At 33.4% G+C, this 15,239-nt stretch overlaps 4 protein-coding genes across 6 annotated transcripts; all 4 read left to right on the top strand.

The window, feature by feature from the left end:
- The first annotated feature begins 592 nt into the window (after positions 1-592).
- Positions 593-3,106, top strand: LOC8266078 (cell number regulator 6). The gene is made up of 4 exons (XM_002510911.4): positions 593-940; positions 1,038-1,152; positions 1,771-2,036; positions 2,714-3,106. The coding sequence occupies exons 1-4, from the start codon at positions 830-832 to the stop codon at positions 2,930-2,932; spliced, it is 711 nt and encodes a 236-aa protein (XP_002510957.1). The 5' UTR covers positions 593-829; the 3' UTR covers positions 2,933-3,106.
- Positions 3,107-3,347: 241 nt separating this feature from the next.
- LOC8266079 (dynein light chain, cytoplasmic) lies at positions 3,348-4,801 on the top strand. Its single transcript, XM_002510912.4, has 2 exons — positions 3,348-4,081; positions 4,475-4,801. The coding sequence occupies exons 1-2, from the start codon at positions 3,803-3,805 to the stop codon at positions 4,673-4,675; spliced, it is 480 nt and encodes a 159-aa protein (XP_002510958.1). The 5' UTR covers positions 3,348-3,802; the 3' UTR covers positions 4,676-4,801.
- A 4,367-nt stretch (positions 4,802-9,168) lies between these two features.
- LOC8266080 (fe(2+) transport protein 1) lies at positions 9,169-10,862 on the top strand. The gene is made up of 3 exons (XM_002510913.3): positions 9,169-9,821; positions 9,925-10,074; positions 10,233-10,862. Exons 1-3 carry the CDS (start codon positions 9,225-9,227, stop codon positions 10,536-10,538), a joined length of 1,053 nt encoding a protein of 350 aa, XP_002510959.2. The 5' UTR covers positions 9,169-9,224; the 3' UTR covers positions 10,539-10,862.
- A 1,776-nt stretch (positions 10,863-12,638) lies between these two features.
- Positions 12,639-15,128, top strand: LOC8289608 (probable aquaporin TIP5-1). 3 transcript variants are annotated; one of them, XM_025158386.2, is made up of 4 exons: positions 12,639-13,172; positions 13,605-13,821; positions 14,223-14,467; positions 14,549-15,128. In XM_025158386.2, exons 2-4 carry the CDS (start codon positions 13,692-13,694, stop codon positions 14,930-14,932), a joined length of 759 nt encoding a protein of 252 aa, XP_025014154.1. In that variant the 5' UTR covers positions 12,639-13,172; positions 13,605-13,691; the 3' UTR covers positions 14,933-15,128. The 3 variants fall into 3 exon arrangements, with proteins under 3 accessions (XP_025014154.1, XP_015578924.1, XP_002510961.1); XM_015723438.2 differs by lacking the exon at positions 13,605-13,821; XM_002510915.3 differs by having other exon boundaries at positions 12,639-13,821.
- Positions 15,129-15,239: the final 111 nt, after the last annotated feature.

Below are 15,239 nucleotides of genomic sequence, written 5' to 3'. Positions count from 1 at the left end.
GTCAAAATCTAAGCACACATATTAAAAAATAAAAATAAAAGTATATATATATATATATATATATATATATATATATATATATATATATATATATATATATATATATATATATATATAAATGACTAATACTTGTGATTTTAATTAACAATAAATGCATATCTCATTTTAAATAATAACACAAATTGTTTATGTTTAGCATATAACATAAAATAATAATCCAATGAAATATTAGTGTGTAATAAAACAAGATTTTTTATTTTAGTGAAAAGTTAGCAATAATTATTTTTTACATTTTGCTTATTTTATTTATATTTTAAATATATCAGTGCTATATTAAATTGTAATTTAATGTCAGACATTGGTAATTTGGTATAAGAGATCCGATCTATAATATAATTTCTCCTTAATTTGTATAAAATCTAAACTTTGAGCAAATTCTTTTCAATTTATATTTTAAAAAGGATGATGTGGCAAACTGTTATTCGTCTAATTACGATGAATTACTAGCGATTTCCCTTAATCCAAGCTGCTGAATTTTAATTGGACGGGCCGACCAATTGTTCACAATCTGCTGGCTCAAGGGTTGAAACGCAGCGTATCGATGCTTGTTTAGCGTGTATGAGGAAATTGCAAAGACTAGAACAGGCAGGAGGGGCAGTTGAAGTTGACCTTTTAATTTCCTTACAATTCTCAATGTTGGAGATCGAGATCGTCGCGAAATTTCGGTTCTGGCTTGCTTAATTCAGAGTTTAGAGACAGCTTTTCCAGATTTGGCCAAACTGAAAACAGTTTTATCGCATTCTTTTAGAGGATTTATTGGTGAGATCAGATGATGGCAGAGGCTAGTGCGCACTCACGATATGTGAAGCTAACAAAAGAGCAAGCGGCTATAGAGGATATTAAGCCTGGCGAGCTCAATCAACCCATCGAAGTTCCTCAGGTTTCAAATCTCTCTCTTTCTCCTTTTTTTTTCTTTATATATATATCAGTTTCGTTTCCAGACTTGAGATTTGTGTAACTGTTTTATGTTTTGGCAGTTGAATGTTCGCAAGTGCAACGAATGTGGGCAGCCTTTGCCGGAAAACTTTGAGCCTCCTGCAGATGAGCCTTGGACTACTGGAATTTTTGGCTGTACTGAAGATACTGAAAGTTGTAAGTTTATTTTAAGGGATCCGTTTTAATGATGTAGATTTTGTCATTTTTTCTGAGGTAACCGTGTAATTTTGGACCACTGGATTTTTTTGATATAAATAAAAATTGCTTAAGAACAAACAATGTTGCTAACTCCCTATTCTGGTCACCATCTTGTTTCTCATCCTAAAATTTGTGCCTATGGAGATGTATGTGCGTGTAGTAGTAGTTTGAGGAGATTTAAGAAATTGGAGAATCTTATTTCAAAGCTAAGCAATATGCTATTCTTTAACATTTTGAGGGTGTTTGGTTTATGGTAACTTTTGTGTCTATCAATGCTTTAGCAACAACTGTGTGGCTTTATCAAGATTTTGCTAATTATGTTTTTATATGTTTTATTTTTTAAATTAGGATGGATAAGATAACTAGAATCTGCACCTTATTTGCTTGATGAGGTGTGGAGGGACTTCTTCTATAAAATGGATGGAGTTCCTCTATTGTTCTCTTCTATAATACTGGCTCTCCTTTATATCTTTGTTGTTTTAATAAGCGCTTCTCCAGATCCAGTTTTCTAAAATATTATTTTTAATCTGCCAAATTGTGATTAATCTACAATGTTTTTATTACACTGCTATGCAGGTTGGACAGGACTATTTTGCCCTTGCGTTCTATTTGGGCGCAATGTTGAAAGCCTAAGAGATGATACCCCTTGGACCACACCTTGCATTTGTCATGCTGTTTGTATTGAAGGCGGAATGGCACTGGCAGCAGCAACAGCAATCTTCCATGGTGTTGATCCAAGGACATCATTTCTAGTTTGTGAGGGTTTACTTTTTGCTTGGTGGATGTGCGGTATATACACTGGCCTTGTTCGGCAATCCTTACAGAGGAAATATCACCTCAGGGTAACTCTGACTTTCTCTTATGCTGTGAATCTTGTATGTGCTTATTTGGTTTGCTGAATGCAGTTAATGATGAGGGCTTTGTGCTTTCTTAGCTATCTTTTAGAAGCATTTAGTTAAATAGGAGTTTTCAAAGATGGGAGTTTTGTGGAGTGGTGGATAGGAGAGAGTCTAATGCTAGAGCTAAGCACATCATAAAATTTCCATGCATGCAGACACCACCTGTACAATGCGGGAGGTAAAGGTACCTAAAATATTTTGTTGCAGATATGCTGAAAGTGAAGGAGGTAAAGGAGGTTCTTTATGTAACAAATTGTCTTTTGCCATAGAACAACAACTTATTGCAATTACACTGATCTGATTTACTTCCTGCTGCAATTTATGGTTTGCTATTGTATTAGCACCATGCGATTCGAATTGTTGTGATGGATGTAACTTCACAGACAATGTTTGTTGTGTAGTATGTAACTTCACAGACAATGTTAGTTGTGTATTCATTGCATATTACCAATAATGCTCTTCTTGTAGCCGGGCAGACTGATTTTGTTGGATTTCTTAATTTTATACTCTCTTTGAGGGCAAAATAAGTATTTTGGAGGAAAGTTTGGGACTAGGTATGCTGGACAGTTTTGGCTGGGCTGGCTTGCAATTTACTAACTTGTTGCTACTGTTGGCTGCAGAACTCACCGTGTGATCCATGCATGGTGCACTGCTGCATGCATTGGTGTGCTTTGTGCCAGGAGCACAGGGAGATGAAGGGGCGTCTATCAGATAACTTTGTTATGCCAATGACCATTGTCAATCCTCCCCCTGTTCAAGAGATGAATTCTGCGAGTGATAACCGGGATTCAGAACCATCATCTGAAAAGGGAACCAACTTAGAGATGCAACCTTTGTGAAGAGTTGCACTGGAGTTTATATTAAATTTCATATACAAGATGATTTTTCTCTAGCTGTAGAACTATATCTTTATACAAGAGACTCTTCCATGCTTGTGTGCATCAGAATGATGAATCTTTGCCGGCGTTGATACATTTTGGATATATAGAGGGATGTCTTCCCAATTCCCATCATCAAATCTTAATGATATATTACCAATATCATGTAGCTGCTATTTCTTGCTTCACTATATACGCAAGATGCCTTTTGGATGCAATATCAGTTTCAGGTTTCTCTTTCCTATGCTGCTACATTTGAAGTACATAATCAGTGGGGCTTGTTTCTCTTTCCTGGATTTAGAGTAGCTGAGATGCGCACAGTGCTTTAGTAGTAGGAGCTACCATACTTTCGTTCATCTGCTGGGGTAGTATGTGAGCAGTGGCAAATAATGGTGTGGGGTAGGGCCCACAAATGATAGATTGAACGATCAAATTAGAGTAGACTCATTTCCCAAGCTAAAAAAGCTGAAGCAAAGGACCACTCACAAGCCACCACCACGATTCCCCAGCCACGTTCTATTATTTAATATGGGTTAGCCTTGTTGTAGTACGCAATTCTGTTCCCGTACCTGATCATATCTTTTACCTTCTGCTATCTCCCTTTCATGTTGTATTTACGCTTCTAAAACACCACAAACGTTCTCTGTCATTTGTCTCTTTCAATACGCAGAATCCATAAAATATGCGAAATAACATTTGCCCTAGTCAAAGTTCAAAGATATCTGCCACCCACCAAATACAATTCTTTAATTTCTTCTTTCTTCCTATAAAGGACCTGCCTTTCTTTTTTCTTTCTTTCTCTCTGAAGACTTGAAATTGTTTCAGTTTGAAATGGAGAGACTGCCGTCAGATGATGGAAGGAGAAGGAGACTGGTGCGGATGCAGTGCCCACCACCCGGACGTGTTTTAGCTGTGCCACCCATGGTGAGAGCACCACCACCCAACCAGGCAAAGCTAGCAGCAATAGCAGTTGATTTGAATATACGATTGAGATCAGCTGAGATGCCTGGTGCTATGCAGGAGCGTGCGTTTCGGTGCACTAGAGCAGTCCTTGACGCAAATCTCGAGAAGAAACTCAATCCTACTCATATTGCAATGTGTCTCAAGAAGGTAAGGAATGATGGAAATCGTTATTGTCTAAAATAGTCTTTAAAGAAATATGCTAAATGATGGTCTGTTACTTAGGCCCTTAGTTGGGATGAGACTTATTGTCTTAAAATACGCTGATTCACCTGAAGGTTTTCCAATACTACATAAAACTTGAAACTTGATATTTTGGTGACAACTTTGCCGGCACCCATTTTTTTGTTTGAATTGATGAGCGACCATCAAGTATATATGAATTTTGGAAATAGGAGGCACAACTCAATTTCAAACATGGTTGAAAATAAAGAAAAGTTTGCTGACTAATAAGTGACAACCGATAATGAATTGTCTAAATCTAATTGGCACATCCTCTTCTACTCAAACTTTAGTTATTCTTATGCACTTTGCATTGTTTAGGAGTTTGATGCGGTGTATGGACCGGCATGGCATTGCATTGTGGGCAAGAGTTTTGGTTCATTTGTGACTCACTCCAGTGGTGGATTTGTGTATTTCTCTGTGGACAAGCTTTCTTTTCTTCTTTTCAAGACAGAGGTCAGGCCAGTCCGGAAGCCACTTCCTCTTCCTCCTCCTTTGCTCAAGCTTAATATTAATGATTGAAATTCTTACCATTTAATGTGAAATTTATTTACAGATTGTCTTAGAACTAACGGCATGAAAATTTATGCTAAATATTATTACAGGGCTTTGGCAATTATGCTAGAAATGAAATCAGTTTCATGTTAATTTCTCTAACCAGAATTTGGAAATGAGTATCCTATGCATTGGACCACGTTAGATATTCTTGTATTCGACCATTGTTGCCTTTATACCAAGATACTCATTCATAGAATTGAAACCCACATGTGATTTTTCTACAAATTGCTTTCACATGGTCCTCGTGGGGACACATTAGAACCCTCTGAAGAAGGGATGAAGGAGAGAGCAAACAATTTGACTGTTTGACAAAGAATTTGGATAGAAAATATTTTTCGACTATAAATTTCTTCAGTCTATTTTTTTCTTTTTTCTTTATCATAAGGTGGGAACTCGTACATTCAAAGTGAGAATTATAGTTAAGCTGCTTCTTCAACTGCAGTATTTGGCCATTAGAGTCTGCATAGAACCTTGAACAAATCAGGGTTGTTTTGGCCATTGAATCGGCCACCCAATTACAATATCTTGGAACAAAACCAGAATAAGGCGCTAAAGCTAAACAATCTTCAATGATAGTGCTTTATATCCTGGTGAGGGTGAGGATGAGGGTGACTACTGTACAGGGCTGCTTCAATAACCAACTTTCCATCCGCTTCAAAAATAGCTTTGACCACTCCTTTGCTTTTTGCTAGCTGGATTGCAGCCCTTAATCTCATGACTTCTAATATGCCAGAATTAGTGACTTATGGGACCTGTGTTGCTTGACACCAACATATTCTGCCTCGATCATCTCTTGCAACTATACCCGCAGCTCTTAGGTTCTGTAATTAGTTAACAGCCGCGTCAAAGTTGAATGTGATGAAATTGGCAGGTGGGTGTTTCCATTTTGCTGGCTGTGTGTGACCTGTATCAGCACAATTTACACCTGAATTTCTTCAGCCATTTAAAGGCAAGATAATAGGATACCAGTGATCTTATACGAGGCCTCCTTGCAACTCTTGCTTCTTAAGAATACTGAGGATCATGTCTTGGAATACAGATTAAGCAATAAAGGAGATGATGATCAAACTTCCAAGTGGAGACTTTACTGAATATTTCCAGAAATCAATAACAAATTGAGTATTTGACTGGGATAGTCTAGTGATGGAGTACACTATACTCGGGTCAAATAATGAAAAATGAAAGCATCAGCCTCTGGGCCTAGAGCTGTGGTTTAATTGTCCTGATTATGTTCTAAGATTCTCCTCATTTTTATCAGCCCAAGCCAATTGGAAGCCTGGTCTCGAGCTGAGTGCATCTGGTTCTGGTGTTTTAATCCCTACAACGACGTTATCATGGGGAACAAGTCTTGCATGAGATGGGAACTGAAGGGAAAGCCTGTTTGTCTCTGCTGGCTGGCTGTGTCCTTAATTCACTTGGATTTTCTAGTGAATGCTTGAAACTGTCTCAGAAACAACAAATCAGATACTAATTACAAAATTCCATTAGCTACATAAAACAAGCTAATTCTTTTTCCTTATGACAACAAATCCATCATCTTCGCATTATCAATTTTAGACGAATCTCATTAATTGTAACAATCATATTCTAGGCGGTTAGTTTTCTTTTTAATTCTTTTATATTATTTAGTTATAATATATAAAATTTATTTATAAATATAAAATTTATATATTTTGAATGGAATGAGAGTTAATTTAAAATTCTGCATAATTAAATTTATATGAAATTAACTAAATTATAACAAAATAAATATAGTTTTCATATTAATTTTACATTAATAAACTAAAATATGTTTTCTAATTTTATTATTTTATTTTATTTTACTTTCTTTTTTTTAAATAAAATAAATTTCAATAAAATATAATATTAAAAATTTGAGTTTATATGTTGCTATGAGAAGAGGAGAATAAAAAGTAAAGTTGTTTCCAATATTTGTGGCGTTTAATTAATTTGTGTCATGCCGTACATATGATTCTACTATCAATTATTTAAGTGTCTGGTTGCAGTTGAAGAGTTTACTTTTCTTCTCTCAAAACCCAAAAAAAAAAAAAAAAAAAAAAACCTATGTAGGATAAGAGTTTACTATTATCAACAAGAAGTTGTTGAATTTGTCTTATATTATAGACGATTCCGACAAGCATAAAATTAAGTTAAATATATGGTTATAAGGATAAAATTAGAGCCGTACCTAATGTAAGTACATCCGTCTGATTAATGTCATGATTCCACGAATATTCGGGGCTGATTGCATGAAACTTCCCATTAATCTCTAATGATTAATTAAAAAAAGGAGAAAGCCATTTGTATACATAAACACAGATTCCAAGTTCTAACAAACGGAATGGAGAACGCCGTTTTGCTATCTCACCAAATGGGTTTACAGCTCATGTTTATTTAAGTCAACTTAGATTAAATTTTTTTTTTTTTTTTTTAACTGATTCTTATAATAACTCAATTTGTTATTTACATCTCAAAATAAATATGAAAGTAAATTTGTAATTCACAATTCTTATAATAATTTAATTTGATGATAATTGTATATCTAAAATCGAGACGGATATTAAATTATTTTTATTTTATTTTATTTTTTTAATAAAAGACAAACCAAATAATTATACAAATGTTCGTGTACAACACATGCATGCATAAGAACTACACACTCACTTCTATCGGATTACACGAGCCACATTACCTCTCATTTATCTGTGTATTATAGATTATAAAGAGTCCATACGAAATCTATTAATTAGCATATAAACTCAACTATTCTTCTTATTATTATTGTTTTGTCAGTTATTGTTGCTCTCATCATTTTATGACTTTCATTCTCCTGTGAAATAAACTATATAGAAGTATGACAGGATTGATAATGTTATCTTGAAATTAAAAACAATATCTCAATTTTATACATATTGACTTTGATTGTGACTAGTATGAAAGATAATTCTTTGCCTATAGTTAGTTTGATTATCATAATTCAACATCCTCAAAATACTTCCTAAAAATACCAACCCAAACAACTAAATTTCAATATGCTTATGAAACTAGAATACATTTTTTATTCACAAGTGTAAATATAATAAAGAAATTAAGGGAACAAATAAAGAAAAGTATAGCTACTCCCGCTTGCAACCAGCACCGGTCGTTGGGTTCTGAAAAAAAAAAAAATTTAAGAGAAAATAAAATAGAAATAATAAAATTTAAGAGATATTTTTGTGTTGTGGAATATATTGACTTACTAATGTGGATGCATTTGGAAATTCTAGTTATTTTATTAGAATTTAGTTTAACGATAACTAATTCTACTCAAATTTAATTATGTAGAATATTAAATTAACTTTCACCATATTTAAAATATATAAATTTTAATTTTGTTAATAAATTTCATAAATTTTATAGATACAGCTAAACACTATGTAAGTTTAATTATCTCCTATTATATATTTGGTTAAAATCTATTAAAAAAATTATTTTAATTGCAAAAAATACATGAGGAGAAAAAATAAAATGAAAATGATAAAGCTTTGCTATTATGAAATATGTTGATAAAGTAATATGGAATTTATTTTTTAATTCTATTTATTTTGTTAGGAGTTAGTTTAAGTATAACTAATTCCACACAAATTTGAGTATGTAAAATTCTAAATTAATTTTAACTTCATTCAAAGTATATAAATTTTAGATTTATAAATTGATACCATAAGTTTTATAGATTTAAGCCAAACAAAAATTTAATAAATTATTAAATACGTAGACCATCAAATTAACTAAATATCCAAGTAATAATACGGTTAATTCACATGTCAGTCTTGATAAGCTTAAACTTAATTTATAGTCATTAAGCTTAATTATATCCTAAAATCAAGTTTATGTTTGTTTTATGATTAAGTTTCTATCAGCTTTGTCCTATTCCAAATTGCCCGTCCGTTGGGCTAAATTTTACACTCAGTCCTTAAATTCTTTTATATAAAATATATTTAGATTTAGAATTTTACCAGAAAATGTTTTATACTTTAACTCTGAATACATTAAATTTCTTTTATATATGATAGAAATCTCAACGGAGATATCATATAGAATGAATTCTTTTGATAGCTATGGATTCTATATTCAAATGTTGGTAACTAGAACTATATTACAAGAAATGTTTATAATATAAATTGGAATATAGGAATTGTTATGAACAAAATAATGTATAAACTGCTAAATGAAATTTAACAAAAAAGAAAAAGAAAAGTTACTGTAGCATACGATAACAATAGTATAGATAACCCATTTAGTAATGCACGTTGGCAGCAATCCTCAGATTCCAAAATCAATAGTTTAATTAATTGCAATTTGACAATAAAACAATATATTTATAACGGTAGTTATAATGAATAAGCAGCGAGGAACCTTATTATAAAATCTTTTTAACAATGTTAGGCATATGATGTACAAATTTCTATATAAGTATTACAACACAGACGGATGATCATGCACTTACCAAGAAACTAACTGTAGAGTCAAATCAATGGCTACTTTCAATAAGATCACCTCTATCTCCTTCGTCATCCTTTCCATCTTCATATCTCAAGCTCTGTCTCAATCGGATGAATGCAAAACAGAAGTAAATGATTGTAATGACAAAAAAAAAGCTTTGCCTTTAAAGATTATAGCCATTGTTTCCATATTAGTCACTAGTATGATCGGTGTATGTTTACCGCTTTTTTCGCGTTCTATTCCAGCTCTAAGTCCAGATAGAAACTTATTTGTTATTGTCAAGGCATTTGCAGCTGGTATCATTCTTGCTACTGGGTTTATGCATGTGCTACCAGATTCTTTCGACATGTTATGGTCTGATTGTTTGAAAGAAAATCCATGGCATAAGTTCCCCTTCACAGGGTTTGTTGCAATGTTATCTGCTATAGTGACGCTACTGGTGGATTCTATGGCTACTAGTATATACAGCAAGAAATGCAGCGTCGGGGTAAACCCAGAAAACGAGCTTGTTCAACAAGATCGAGAGATGGGTACGGTGAATGCAGGACAGGGACATTCTCACGGTCATTTTCATGCATCTAAAGCAACTGATGGACAGCAACTTCTTCGTTATCGAGTTATTGCCATGGTTAGATTTTCAAGAGTTTTCTTTTATTTATATAGATCTATCCATGTCAAGTTCTTAAAATGAATCTCGTGTAACGTGTATGGTAATGGTGGCGGACATGCAGGTGCTAGAACTGGGGATCATAGTTCATTCAATTGTGATAGGTCTCTCTTTAGGAGCCTCCAACAACACCTGTTCAATAAAAGGTCTGGTAGCTGCTCTCTGCTTCCATCAGATGTTTGAAGGAATGGGTCTTGGTGGTTGCATTCTCCAGGTAATAAAATAATACGAACCATTTAATATTATATAGTGGAAAGTATGAGAAGAACATGGTGCGTTTAGATTGTCAATCATCAAAGAAAAAAAAAAATTGTCTAATCGTCGACTAGTATTTCAATATATAATAACAGTGATTTTAATATATAATTACAGGCGGAGTACAAGCTGTTCAAGAAGGTGATGATGGCATTTTTCTTCTCGGTAACAACACCATTTGGAATAGCACTTGGGATAGCATTGTCAAAGACATACAAGGAAAATAGTCCAACTGCTCTGATAACTGTTGGATTACTAAATGCATCATCAGCTGGACTTCTGATATACATGGCTTTAGTTGATCTTCTTGCTGCTGATTTCATGGGTCCAAAACTTCAAGGAAGCATTCGGCTCCAGATTAAATCTTATATTGCTGTTCTTCTTGGTGCCGGTGGCATGTCTGTTATGGCTAAATGGGCTTGATCACCTATCTCTCTAAGCAGTAATTCGATTATTACTCTCCTTTCTTGCTCTTCCTTTCCTGTAAAGGCTCACTGATTTCTGGTTTATTGATGCCTGGCTTCTCCCTTCTCAAACCTCTATCACCAACACCCAAAGGCCCAAATCAACTATAACAAAAGACCTCTATGTGTTTTCCTTTACTTTTCAATCGTTCTAAAGTGCAGTCTAAATAATGCAAAAGAAAAAATGACCTTCGTAGATTGTTGAAGTATTATAGGTTTTCTTGCTTTGTTTGGCATCTGAAAGGTCTAATTATTATCCTTAATGAGAAATTATATTATGAAATTGTGATCTCAATTCCCATGCTGAGTTTGAATTATAAACCAATTATATTGTCAAAAGTGTTAATTTGATTTTATAGTTTCATACACAAATGAATCTCTTTTAAATTTTAGAATATAGCTATTTTGGTTCTATGACTTCTAAATATATTATATTTTTTTGGAAGAATAGCACAGCACAAATTAATTGATCTATTACCCAATAATCATATATAAAATCTATCAAATATTAAATTTTCTATACAAGTTACAATTTCAAAGTATATTAATATGACAATATTATCGCAAGTGATAATATTAATATTAATCAGGATATTTTAAATAATTACATAATTAACTAACAATTAAAGAAAGAGAATCAACTATAATATAGGAAGAACTAGAAAGAAAAAGAAGACTATCTATTGTGGTTTTCCACTTGAGAAAAGTATCCGTTGGAATTGATGCCAGTCATTCCTTCCATATATGAAGATTATATGTATCTCACGCTATTCTGGCTTTGCTCTACTAATTAAATAATAGTTTGGGAGATGGCCAAAGAAGTTTATGGCTGTGAAGGTGCCGGTGTGTCTGCAACTGCAAAGCATTACCTGAGTCATGACATAGGAGATGTTTTCTACGGTACTGATGATTCAACTGCAATGCCAGATTTAACTTTCAATTACAACGAGAAGAGGATAAAACTGAAGAAATTGCCGATCGCAGGATGTCTGCAGTTCTTGAAGCTCATGTGGTGCATCGGATAGAGAGTTACAGTCTTGATTTATTTCGCTGTAATTTAATAATATTCTTTGATAGATGTCTTTTATTTTATTCTGTTTTATCTTTTTGTTTCTTTCATAGCAAATTCCATTCTTATTATTTCGTTTATAAAGAGGCTTAAAATAATATATATAATGACAAAAAAGGGTTAAAGAATATGATGACAATAGATTTCTGTTACATTATTTAGTGGGAAGAGATCTTCAAAGGTTTCCGAGGATTTTATAAAGTTTGGAACTTATGGAAAGAAAATACTAATTAAAAAAACATAATTTTCAACTTTTAGAACCTTTCAAATATTAGATAAATTGTGAGTTAAAAACTCGAAATTACCTTCCAAAATTTTTATTTGTTACTTTTTTTTTAAATTAAATAAAATAAAAATTTTACCTTTATCTCGTGAAATATTATTTTTATATAATTTATATTATATTATTTTATTTTAATTCTTATTTTCCCTACAACGTATAATTTTTTTTTAAAAAATAGTTTATAGTGTAGAACTATTATTCTATATCGTTAATAAGAGTTATAATGAATTATGAGAGATTTTTACTTAAGTTTGGTATATATAACATAACTAATAGAAGAGTGATACGTATGTATTAGTATTTTTCACTTTAATATTTAATGATTATATATAGATCATCTATCGTGTATAGTTAGATATATGCACCTGGTAAGAATTTTGGCTTAGAAAATACATAGATGTACCAAACTAATTTCAAAAGCTAGCATTGATAGAATTAGAAGATGACGTAATATTCCTTCCTATTTTAGTTGGCATCCATATCGTAAATATTATTTTATTTATGTTTTCACCATTGGAATAATGTAAGATTCTCTCTTCTATCTATGTCAATTTTTGAAAATTAGTCTCGCACGTTCATACATTTTTTAAATAGAAAATTTTACATAAATTGGATATATGTATTTATTCGATATTAAATCGATAAATAATCAACACATAATTATTAAATATTAAATATTAAAATAGAAAATACTCCTACCTACGCATCTCACTCCTGGGTAAGAATCTCTCCTCCTAAATTAAAGATCTTCTTTTGGAAAGTAATGCATTATTTAGAAGGAATTTGGCAAAATCAGTAAAATGTTTGATATGTGATATGGAGAAGGAAGCCATTAAAGACTTACTATTCTTTTGTCTCCTTGGGCATCAAACATTTGATTTTTCTCACAAATGGGGTTTTCACCTGGAGCAGAAGGATTTTCATATGTTAATGCTTGGGGGAGGGAAGTAATTCAGCCGTTTGATAACAAGATGGATGATGATGATATTCGAACTCATGTTATCTTCCTGTGTTAGCAAATCTGGAAAGAAAGGAATGGAATTTTATTTTTCTTATCTTGTATTTACAGTTAGACAGGCAGAGAAAAATTTGGTGAGAGTTTAAGGAGTGCCTTCCTTGAATGTCAATAGACCCATCCTGAAATGGCAACGGCAAACGAACAGAATGCAGGCCTAGCAACCTCCTCCTCCTCCTAGTTGTTGGAAATCTAATTGTGATCCTTCCTTCAAGGAAGAGTCCAGGTAAGCATTCATTGCTTTGATTATTAGGGACAGTTCTGGTTATTTGATCTCTTTCGGAATTTATAGAAGGCTAGCACTACCAGTTCCAGCCTCAGGTGCTACATGACTCTATATTTTACTGAATAAGCATCTGCTTGAGAGATGATAGGAGTATACTGGTCTTCTGACCACTCGAGAGAGTCAATAATATTATACCCACCCCTGACTTTCCCCCATGGCGTGATACTCTGTCGTTTTTAACGCTTCTTCCACTACCCATATGTTATTTTGCAAATTCAACTGCAAACACTCTTTACCAAAAAAAATAAAACTGCAAACACTCAAATTTTACGGCATTATGCTGCCACGTAGCACTCAGCGGTTATTCTTTTGAATTTCAACAAGTCTTTTCGCTAACTGTTGCATTTCTTTGCGTTGCATGTATATAAACAGAGATTTGGTTCTCAAATTGCTTCCAAAGAAAAGGGTTACAGTTTTTATTTTAATGCATAAATTCTCTTGAATTGTTTGCTTGGAAAAATGGCTCCGACTTCACTACTTGCACGGTTTGAGCAATCTGTTACTCGCGATGCGCTAAGATCATATCTTGCAGAGTTTATTTCTACTTTCTTTTTCGTGTTTGCTGTCGTGGGATCTTCCATGGCTTCAAGTAAGATTATTTCTTCTATTTTATGCTTGATTTTTCATGTTTCTTCCACATACATTGGTCTCAGTGATTATTTATGTATAGCCGACGCACCAAGAGTGAATGAAATTCGGGATCTTTTTCAGTTTAATTTTGTTTCAATTCCCATGGGATTGCATTTTAGAAAACTTGAGGATTTTGTGATCAAATCGACGGAACATGATAATTAGTGTATCTCTATCGTTTTTCAATCTTTATATTTGCAAAATGCACAGTCAATTGTGTATCAATTACATATGATATCTTCCCCGAAGAACCAAGTGGTCTTTTCTTTTTTCTTTTAAAACATTGATGACAGCGTGCGTGCTTTGTGCAGAGTAATAAGTAGACAAATAATTTATGTTTGATCTTGTGCTGTAATACAGGGAAATTGATGCCGGCAGCAGATCCATCCAATCTAGTAATAGTTGCTCTTGCGAATGCTTTTGCACTTTCATCTGCTGTATACATCGCTGCCAACATCTCCGGCGGGCATGTGAATCCTGCAGTCACGTTCAGTATGGCTATTGGAGGCCACATTAGTGTTCCAACTGCTCTATTCTATTGGGTTTCTCAGTTGGTGGCCTCTGTCATGGCTTGCCTTCTCTTGAGAGTTGCTGCTGTTGGACAGGTAATAACATCTCCACTATCTTGAATGGATTCTTTGTGTTTTATGTATATTCTTGATTCAGTTTGTATTCGAATTTTGCAGAATCTTCCAACCTACATAATTGCAGAAGAAATGACAGGATTTGGCGCGTCAATAGTAGAAGGCGTGCTAACATTTGGTTTAGTTTATACTGTTTATGCTGCTGGGGATCCTAGACGAAGTCTGCTTGGAGCAACAGGACCCTTGGTAATAGGGCTGATGGCAGGAGCCAATGTTTTGGCTGCAGGACCATTCTCAGGTGGATCGATGAACCCTGCATGTGCATTTGGTTCTGCAGTGGTTGCTGGAAGGTTCAAGAACCAAGCAGTATACTGGGTTGGACCCTTGCTTGGAGCCACAGTTGCAGGACTTCTCTACGATAATGTTGTCTTCCCTAATCAAGTTCCTGATTCTATTAGGGGAATATCTGATGGAGTTGGAGCATAATTTCTGTTCATGTAGATGTTACCTATTTGTTTTCTATTTTTATTAATGTGATTTGTTATTGTATTTAGTTTACTGTATTATTTCCTTGCTTTAAGAAAAAAAAAAAAAAAAACTTTTTGTATTTGGTACAGAAGATTTCTGTGATGAATTGGAGTGGATATTTGCTTAGTTTCTTTTAAATGAGAGGCTGATTTTTTGTTGACCAACAAATCATCTCAATGCTGCCTATGTCAATATTATTTATAAAAAATGAGTCGTCGTTTTTAACAGACAAGTGTAGACGACATATCGTATACTGGCTCGACAT

This window comes from Ricinus communis, chromosome 4 (genome assembly GCF_019578655.1).
Source record: "Ricinus communis isolate WT05 ecotype wild-type chromosome 4, ASM1957865v1, whole genome shotgun sequence".
Lineage (NCBI taxonomy): Eukaryota > Viridiplantae > Streptophyta > Magnoliopsida > Malpighiales > Euphorbiaceae > Ricinus > Ricinus communis.
Note: the sequence above shows the minus strand (reverse complement) of the source record. Positions and strands in the feature narration are given on the sequence as shown.

What these genes read in the sequence shown, in the direction of transcription:
- LOC8266080 (XM_002510913.3), top strand. Translation starts at nt 9,225, where the DNA reads ATGGCTACTTTCAATAAGATCACCTCTATCTCCTTCGTCATCCTTTCC. An exon ending in GTTATCGAGTTATTGCCATG is followed by an intron (nt 9,822 to 9,924) that starts GTTAGATTTTCA and finishes GCGGACATGCAG; the next exon opens with GTGCTAGAACTGGGGATCAT. An exon ending in TTGGTGGTTGCATTCTCCAG is followed by an intron (nt 10,075 to 10,232) that starts GTAATAAAATAA and finishes ATATAATTACAG; the next exon opens with GCGGAGTACAAGCTGTTCAA.
- LOC8266079 (XM_002510912.4), top strand. Translation starts at nt 3,803, where the DNA reads ATGGAGAGACTGCCGTCAGATGATGGAAGGAGAAGGAGACTGGTGCGG. An exon ending in TTGCAATGTGTCTCAAGAAG is followed by an intron (nt 4,082 to 4,474) that starts GTAAGGAATGAT and finishes TGCATTGTTTAG; the next exon opens with GAGTTTGATGCGGTGTATGG.
- LOC8266078 (XM_002510911.4), top strand. Translation starts at nt 830, where the DNA reads ATGATGGCAGAGGCTAGTGCGCACTCACGATATGTGAAGCTAACAAAA. An exon ending in TACTGAAGATACTGAAAGTT is followed by an intron (nt 1,153 to 1,770) that starts GTAAGTTTATTT and finishes ACTGCTATGCAG; the next exon opens with GTTGGACAGGACTATTTTGC. An exon ending in AGAGGAAATATCACCTCAGG is followed by an intron (nt 2,037 to 2,713) that starts GTAACTCTGACT and finishes TGTTGGCTGCAG; the next exon opens with AACTCACCGTGTGATCCATG.
- LOC8289608 (XM_025158386.2), top strand. Translation starts at nt 13,692, where the DNA reads ATGGCTCCGACTTCACTACTTGCACGGTTTGAGCAATCTGTTACTCGC. An exon ending in GGGATCTTCCATGGCTTCAA is followed by an intron (nt 13,822 to 14,222) that starts GTAAGATTATTT and finishes GCTGTAATACAG; the next exon opens with GGAAATTGATGCCGGCAGCA. An exon ending in GAGTTGCTGCTGTTGGACAG is followed by an intron (nt 14,468 to 14,548) that starts GTAATAACATCT and finishes CGAATTTTGCAG; the next exon opens with AATCTTCCAACCTACATAAT.